The sequence below is a fragment of the Phaenicophaeus curvirostris genome, chromosome 3 (assembly GCF_032191515.1).
Source record: "Phaenicophaeus curvirostris isolate KB17595 chromosome 3, BPBGC_Pcur_1.0, whole genome shotgun sequence".
NCBI lineage: Eukaryota > Metazoa > Chordata > Aves > Cuculiformes > Cuculidae > Phaenicophaeus > Phaenicophaeus curvirostris.
Window position 1 is genome coordinate 44,258,477 of NC_091394.1, and position 9,153 is coordinate 44,267,629.

General features: G+C 49.0%; 1 protein-coding gene across 1 annotated transcript in view; it reads right to left on the bottom strand.

Annotated features, from left to right (window-relative positions):
- Positions 1-3,188, bottom strand: part of GNAL (G protein subunit alpha L) — a 203,736-nt gene extending 200,548 nt beyond the window's left edge. Inside the window, exon 1 of the mRNA XM_069853805.1 lies at positions 2,753-3,188. Coding sequence (XP_069709906.1) covers positions 2,753-3,173 — 421 coding nt within the window. The 5' untranslated portion in view covers positions 3,174-3,188. The remainder of the gene's footprint in view (positions 1-2,752) is intronic.
- Between the last annotated feature and the right edge of the window lie 5,965 nt (positions 3,189-9,153).

Sequence of the window (9,153 nt, forward strand, 5' to 3'; positions counted from 1 at the left end):
CTGTCTGACAAATAAACCCTCCCCCATTCTAAATCTTTTTCTCTTCTCTAGAGCAGCATTTCCAATTCTTTGCAAACAGCAACACAAAGCACAAAGCACCTGCAGGTCTCGCTACATCCAAATCAAACATTTATGTCAGGCCCTGATCTGCCATGGCTGAAACAATAATCCAGCGTTTCCTCCCTGTGATACAGCGATCAAGGGAGTGTTTTCTGATTATGACACAGATTTTATACAGAATTCAACACAGAGTCTTAGCAGTGTTGAGTTTCTTTCACGGTGCCAAGGATCGGAGATGGTTTATTTTTCAAATTGCATCACAGAATCATAGAATAACCAGGTTGGAAGAGACCCACCAGATCATCGAGTCAAATCATTCCTATCAAACACTAAACCATGCCCCTTAGCACCTCGTCCACCCGTGCCTTAAAACACCTCCAGGGAAGGTGAATCAACCACCTCCCTGGGCAGCCTGTGCCAGTGCCCAATAACCCTTTCCGTGAAGAATTTTTTTCCTAATGTCCAGCCTTAACCTCCCCTGGCAGAGCTTGAGGCCATTCCCTCTTGTCCTGTCCCCTGTCACTTGGGAGAAGAGGCCAGCACCCTCCCCTCTACAACGTCCTTTCAGGTAGTTGTAGAGAGCAATGAGGTCTCCCCTCAGCCTCCTCTTCTCCAGGCTAAACAACCCCAGCTCTCTCAGCCGTTCCTCATAAGGCCTGTTCTCCAGCCCCTTCACCAGCTTTGTTGCTCTTCTCTGCACTTGCTCCAGGGCCTCAACATCCTTCTTGTAGTGAGGGGCCCAGAACTGAACACAGTATTCAAGGTGCAGTCTCACCAGTGCCGAGTACAGAGGGAGAATAACCTCCCTGGACCTGCTGGTCACACTGTTTCTGAACAGGTGTTTACTATGACAACCACCCATGCTACAGACTACACACAATATCAATTTGATAGAATCCTTTTGTTCAAGAAACTACATTACTCTCTAGAGGAAGGCCACGACTTTGACTTCTTGTGGCCATACTGGGCACAACACACTTTTAGAGGTTAAGAGGAAGAAAAACCTTTTTAAAAAATGCTTTTAAAATATAATATTTCAAATTTAAAGAGTTAAATACCTTAACAATACAAGTATCAGAAAAAAACATTTTACAAAGAATATTATCAGTTCCATATAGGAGGAATTACATCTTCCTCCTCTTTCCTTTTACTGACTGTACTGGTATCCTACAGGCTGGTATTTTATGGGAAATAATAAAGTGCATTATTTGGGGTTTTTTTTAGAATCGGAGCACTAGAGTTCTGGCAAACATTGCTTATCCTTTTGTGCACTGCTGTATTTTGCGTTTTCCCCTCACCCACCAACAGGAATGAAGGACTCCCTCCAATAACACGGAAACATGGCTATATAAAGAAGGATGTAAGACTACCCAAAATCTCGAACGCACATAGATAACCACCAAAACTCCATACCACGCCAACTTCACGAAGACATACAAAGCAAGCCAAGGCAAAAGGAAATCAGTATTTCCATACTAACAGAAAAACTGAGATTTTACAACCGCAGCTAAGAGGCCAAATAAGCCCTCTCCTCAGACCGTAAAACAAAGCCCTGCAGCATGACTGTTCTGTTTCCTGCAGGAAATGAGATGCTTGTATTAGATACCTCTGTGGTTTTCATACTGTAAATGCATCAGCTGGTACAAACCCTCCGGAGAGGACTATTAACTAATGCTTAGAAAGAGCAGTGGCACCAGCAGACGGCACGCAGCACCTCCGAGGAGCGGGGACAAAAGCTGACAAGTCATCCCTACAAAAAAAAAAAACCAAAAACGGAGAGCCACGAGCTGAAGAACACATCTTGTAGCAGAGGCAATGTCTGTGAGGCACATACACACCTACACCTGCTCCTTTCCGCTCACACCACTCCCTGCTTCTTTAAATAAGGAGCCTATTGCTATTCGGAGCCACAAGCCCACACTCCTTGCTCCTCATTAAGCATCCCCGGTTACACACAGCAGAGGAGGATCACCTACAGACTACACATCTCACGCACGCGTGGCCATTTTTCCGCCTCTCTACTGCATGTGGGTTGGTTTTTGGTTATTTTTTTGTTTGTTTGTTTAACGTTTCTGCTAAGACAGCTCCTGGCCGAGGTGGCAGCCCCGGCGGGGCGATGGATGCAGCATCTCCCCGGGGACACCCCGCCCGCGGGGAGCCGCTCGCCTTCTCCATCACAAACCCAGCGCCAGGGCCACGAGAAAGGGGGAGGAGGAAGGGAAAAAGAAGGTGGGAACCTGTCTGGGGAGGGGGGAAGGGGAGAGCCCCGAGATGGAAAGAGCCCGGGGGAGGGGAAGGGGGGAGAGTAGCAGCGGGGAGACAAAGGAGGGATGGAGGGCGCCCAAGGAAAAGCGGGGAAGCCAGCGAGAGGCCGCTGCCGGGAGCCCCGCGGGGCACCTGCCCGCCCCGACACAGCCCCCACCGGCACACGCGCGTCCCCGCACGCGGACACACGCGGCCCGCCATGCACACGCATCCACGCACACGGACACGCACGTCCGTGCACACAGACGTGGACACGCGCACGCCCATCCACGCACACGCACCCGCGCACATGTACACACGCGCGCACATCCAGCCACGCACACGCACCCCCCCCCGCGCGTGCACGCGCGCACACACCCACCCACGCACGTGTGCACACGCGCGAGCACCCGCGGTTCCACGCACACGCGCACCCCCCGGCACGTACCCAGCAGCAGCAGGCGGTGCGTCTGCTTGTACTCGCGCTTCTGCTCCTTCAGCGCCCGGTCGATGCTCTTGCTGACTTTCCGCGCCTCCTTCTCCGCCTCGCGCTCCTCCAGGCGCAGCTTCTCCCAGGGTCTCTGCGGCGCGGGCGGCGGGTGCTGCGCCTGCTGCCGCGCCGCCGCCTTCCCCGCGCCGCTGGCCCTGGGCAGCGGCTGCCGCTCGGGGGCCGCCCCGTTCCCGCCGCCGTTCTGCAGCAGCGGCGGCGGCGGCGGCGCCGGCCCGTCCGCCTCGGCGCCGGGCTTGCCCGCGGGACGGAGCGGGGCTCCGAGGGGCGGCGGGGCGGCGGGAGGCTCCGCCGGCGCTTCGGGCTCCGAGGCGGCGCCGTCGCCGAAGAGCCGCGGGCGCAGGCTGTAGCACAGCCCCATGGCTCGGGGCACCGGGCTCGCTGGCGCGGCGGGGTCGGGAGCCTCAGCGCTTCCCCGCGGGCGGGGAGGGGGCGCCGCGGAGCCCCGTTCGGCCCCGCCGGGCCATCTCGCGTCTATGCTTCCCCGGGGCGCGCGGTGGCTTTCTCAACGCCGATCGCCGCCGCCGCCGGGTCCACCTTATCCCGTAAATACCCCGGCGCCGGCCCACCGCGCAGCGCCGGCCGCGGCGGGGGAAGGGCGGGGGCGCGCCGCCACACAGGCGCACACCCGCCTTCGCCGCCCCTTTCCACCCGCGGCCGCCGCTGCCTGCGCCGCCGGGGGGTGAGGGGCGAGGGGCGCCCGGCCCGGGGAGCCGCCCCGCCCGCAGCCGGGGGAACCCTCTCCGCCCGCCGCCTTTCCTGCCTCCCGCCGCTGCTCCCCCCTCCCCAGCCCTGCAGGGGATGCCTCCTGGCGGGCAGCCGAGACCCAACCTGCCGATGGACATCCTCTCCCCCGCTAAGCATCCCCGGGGAGAAGCCACCCCCGAGGGTGCGGCCGGCAGCCCTGGAGCCCCTCGCTGCCTACACCTTGTTTCCTTCCTCCTGCCAACGCCACCGAGCCGCCCCTGAGCCCTAGGAGCTGCTGTCCCCCCTTTTTCTGGGGGATGGCTCCTGATGGGCAGCCAAGACCTGACCCCCTGATGGACATCCTCTCTCCCTCACTGGGGAGAAGCCGAGGTCCCCTCGCAGTAGGGGGAACACCGAGGGTGCCAGCAGCCCCCCACCATCCTCGCAGCTTACACCACGGGTTTCGGCCCTTGTACGCACACGTACGGCTTCTCGCCCACGTGCTGACTAACGGTGCTGTGGGAGGAAGGCTTTGGGCGCGACGGTAGGAGAAAATAATAATAGGTGATGTTGGGGTTTGCTTGCTCTCGCAGTCGAGGTTGGCAACAGTACCACTCCAGCAGTGCACTGAGGTGGGCCCAGGAGGAAAAGCTGGTGCTTGAAGCCGTCTGGTTCTGAAATAGCAGCAGCCCTCCTCACCAGGAGTTCTGGACAAATACAGGTTGCTCCAAAGGTGTCTCAACTGGGCTCTCCCTCTGTTTCATTCATCACGATGTTCTTCAAAATTTCTGCGGTTTTTCTAATATGTCATAAAAATGGAAATTTGGGGGGGATAGGCAGGTAGCTACTGGGTGAGACGCTGTGTCTCTAAATCTTGAAACAAAGAACAGGCTTCCCCCCAGAGAAGCTGTGGATGCTCCATCCCTGGAGGGTTCAAGGTCAGGTTAGATGAGGCTTTGAGCAGCCTGGTCTAGTGGAAGGGGTCCCTGCCCATGGCAGCGTGGTTGGAAGTGGGTGATCTTTAAGGTCCCTTCCAACCTAAATCATTCAATGATTCTATGAGTCTATGTTCACTATTATGATTGTCATAGAGCTTAGCATAATTTAGAGTCTCTTACATCATTAACATTGACTGTGTTCATGAACCTCATTATTAATGCAGAATCTCTTTGGATTCTGTAATGACCTTCATGAACTTTAAGGTCCCTTCCAACCCATACTATTCTATGATTCTATCAGTAGCTGGGGTCCTGGCCATTATTTTTGTCTCCTAATTTTTTCCAGTGACCAGTGTTACATTAATAGAGGCCACTATTGATCTGCTGCTGAATGAAAGAGTGAAAGGAGGTACAATTCCTATACTTCTTTATGATAAATTAATTAGACCAAATTTGCTACAGTTTTTAGCTCCTGGATACGAGCAACCTGATCTAGTGGGAGTTGTCCCTGCCTATGGCAGGGGGGTGGGACTGGATGTCCTTTAAGGTCCCTTCTAAGGCGATCCATTCTATGATTCTATGATATGGGAAACAGAATTGTTTTGGTGACAGATCTACTTATGTCGAACAATTTAGTGAATGTCCTCTAAAATATGTTTTTTTTCCAAGGAGTGAGTTGTGTGTTAACATTCACTTGAAAGAAAACTCCGAGTATAAAATAAATAGATGCCTCTTAACTGAAAGCATCGACTGTTTGTGATTGCACCACACAAACAAAATTTTGCCAGTGAAAATATTAGCAGGATCCAGCACACTGTAGAGGTTGTTCTTTTACACCCTTCAATATGCTTACCAACTATTTGGACAGATGCCTCTGCTCTGAGAAATAGCTGTTGCTTCTACTGTAATTTTAATACATCTAGTGTCCTGGTTGCAATCTTTCTTGCAATACATATAAACAGTTACATCACATCAGAGGATGTTTCACCACTATTACAGCACTGCTGTGTCTTGTCTGGAAGTTATGGAACGTAAGGATATACCATTTCTTAGGTTGTGAGTGAAAGATTCCAGCTTTCAACTGGAAGTGGAGTAGGAATTCTAATAAGTAGAATATAAATGTTCAATCTGGACTGAATGGCTGGGGTCCTGGGATTAGAGGCTGTATGCTTGGGAAATAATTTTTGGGGCCCAGATGTCAATGTACACTTAGTTTTGTAAAGGTGATTCTCAGAGGTCGGTGTGTATAACAGCATTTGCAGAATCATGAGCTGCTTTACAGATAAAGTAAATGCCATAATCTGGCCAAATTAGTTCAGATTAGGTAAAATTCCTCCTAATAAAGTGCTCCTAGGTATGTACAGTATATGTTCAGTGAGTAAATAAGGAAGATGAGTGATATATTCAGGTTACAGAAGAGACCTGGCAGAGTATGCAGTGAAAAATAACATGATTTATAAACAATTTTAAAATAACAGCCAATGTAATAACCACTACGGATAGGTAGCATCCATGAAAAACAAGACACACAGCCAAACACTGATAAAGATACTCTACCTAAGGAAATGTCAAAGTATGTTTGGTCCACTTCAAGAGCAAATTGCTTCTTGAGGAACCAGTAGTCTTACATTTTTTTCTTATAACTTCTAATAAAATAAGCAACCTGTCTTCTCTCTTTCCCCAAGGGTACAGTGATCATAGCTACATCCAGATTACTGTGGACTGGGATTTTCAAGAATTTATAGTGGGAAAGTCAGTATGACACATTTTTCTGATCTGAATACTTTTTGGAGAGTGTTTAATGGAATAATGTTCTATGTTTTCTAAGGTTAGTCATCTAAATCAGAGCTTAATGACTGGCGTAGTTTTTCAGCAGTACTAATTACCTCCGATTCTCATTATGCTAACTGAAATTAGAAGCATAGAATCATAGAAAAGCCTAGAATTGTTCTATGGGGAAGGGACCCCCAAAGGGATCCCTCAAAAGGTCATATGCTCCAACTTTTTGTGGGAAAGGTAGCCTAGATGAGATTACCTAGCACCTTTTTCAGTCATATGTTGAAAATCTCCAGTGATGGGGATTATCACATCACTGGGGAGGCTGTTCTAGTGAATGATTGCTCTCACTGTGTCATGGTTTAGCCCCACCTGGCCAAATTTGGCAGTCAAAACCATGCTGTTGAGCCTCCAACCTCCACACACTATCCCTTCTCCCCTGCCTCCTCTCCCGGAAAAGAGGAGAGGAAAATGAAAGGACAAAGACTTACGGGTTGGAAACTAACACTCAGCTTTAATGAAATGCTAATGATAATCATAACAATGAAAATAATCAGAAAGTAATAAAATAGACACAAATATATGAGATCGCACCCCCAGCCCACCCCTTGATGACTATACGTAACCACAAATGCTGCAGAGCAGAACAAGGGGATGGGTCCACAGCCAGGAGAGAGCTGGACTGAGGAATTGCATTCAGGAATGCACAGATCCAGGATCAGGACCAACCAGACAGACAATGTCCTCACCAACGGCGGGACCAGCAGGTCCAGGGAGGTTATTCTCCCTCTGTACTCGGCACTGGTGAGACCGCTCCTCGAATACTGTGTTCAGTTCTGGGCCCCTCACCACAAGAAGGATGTTGAGGCTCTGGAACGAGTCCAGAGAAGAGCAATGAAGCTGGTGAAGGGGCTGGAGAGCAGGTCTTACGAGGAACGGCTGAGAGAGCTGGGGTTGTTTAGCCTGGAGAAGAGGAGGCTGAGGGGAGACCTCATTGCTCTCTACAACTACCTGAAAGGAGGTTGTAGAGGGGAGGGTGCTGGCCTCTTCTCCCAAGTGACAGGGGACAGGACAAGAGGGAATGGCCTCAAGCTCTGCCAGGGGAGGTTTAGGCTGGACATTAGGAAAAAATTCTTCACAGAAAGGGTCATTGGGCACTGGCACAGGCTGCCCAAGGAGGTGGTTGAGTCACCTTCACTGGGGGTGTTTAAGGGACGGGTGGATGAGGTGCTAAGGGGCATGGTTTAGTGTTCGATAGGAATGGTTGGACTCGATGATCCGGTGGGTCTCTTCCAACCAGGTTATTCTATGATTCTATGACATCAGCCATTGCAGCAGAGCGCCAAATCCTCATGATCTTTTAATTTTGTATCAAGTATGACAAATATAGGATGGAATAGTTTGTTGGTCAGTTTAGGGTCACCTGCCCTATTCACCCTTCCTCGCAGGTGTGGCTCCTTTTTGGCCAGCTTGAGGATGGTCTTGGATATGAGCATTGGCTTTTTTGCGTACCAGTGCCCTGTGTTATCACTTTAGAGAAGAACACTGTCTCAAAAACATGCAGTTAGTTTTCGAGAAATGAAGTTACTTACAGCAACTCATTTAGTCACAGAACTGACTCTAATTTACCTCAAATTACAACACACTAAAAAATGTCTTTCTTATACCGAGATGAAACCTCTCCTGGTGCAACTTGCACTTGTGGCCCCTTGTTTTCTCCATGTGGCTCCTTTTGGCTCTCCTCTGTCCTCTTTGTAGCCACCTTTTTAACTACAGGTGTACTGTGATGAGGTCCCTCTTGAGCCTTCTCTTCTCCAGGGAGAGAGAAGGTCCCTCCTGAGCTTTATCCAGGGAGAATAGACCTAACTTCTTTGACCTCATGAGCCAGGTTCTCCAGTCTTTTGGTCATCCCTGTGGCCCTCCTTTGAACCCTCTCCAGTCTGTCCATGTCTTTTTTGAATTTTGGGGACAGTTAATGAATATATATATGTAGGTAGATCTGAACTTGAAGTAAAATACTTCAAACTGTTCTTTGTTTCTTGCTTTCAATGTATAGTTCCACCTAAGAAATAAGTAATTAGAGGTGGTTTCCAGTCATATGCAGCAGCTAGGTATGCCCACAAGATGTCTCTGCTTACTTCAAGGAGTAATGCAATTCTAGTAAGTAAATCTGTAAATATTATTCCTCTGAAGAAGCATCTTTACAATTTCTTAAAAAGGAGTGAAATATATGCATTTCTTGGACAGTCATGTAAAAATAATTTATATTCTTTTTCTGTAACACACACACCAACACAATAAATATGATGCCTCTGTTTCCACAGAACAACTCCAACCTTCACCACAGATTTTATATGCCACTTTTACTGGTTGCTTGAAGATTCTTAAAGTGGAACCAAAATGAGGCTTGTACTGGATTTCAGCTACAAATGTTATAGTTGTAGGGAAACAGTTTTCCAAATCTAATTTTGCCAAACCATCTCTCACTTATCACCATGGTATTTATTGCGCCTTGTCATATCTGAGCATGATAGCAGTAAAATAATTTACGACTTCTTTTTGAAGAGCGTCTTTCATATAAATTCTGTAAGCAATTTAGTATCTCTTAAAGCAAGATTTTAGTTTGTTACTGAAGATCAAAGAATAAAGGATTTGGGCTTATTAAAAGTAAGGCTTTCTGTGCTACCTGTATTAAAGTTGCCTTGTACATCCCATTAATAGACTATTTTTTTTTTTTTTTTTGCTTAAAACTGTACAAAATGGGATTTGGTCTGAATTTCACCTGATGAGGTCTGTTTTGATCTGAATGGTTTTTTTTCTTTTAACTTCCAAAATTTCTCAGCCATTTTCACAGTTTCATGAGAAACACACTCCTGCAATGTAAAAACATCTTGTTGAGTTTCAGAAGACTACTAGGTTATCATTCTTGCATTAGTTGTG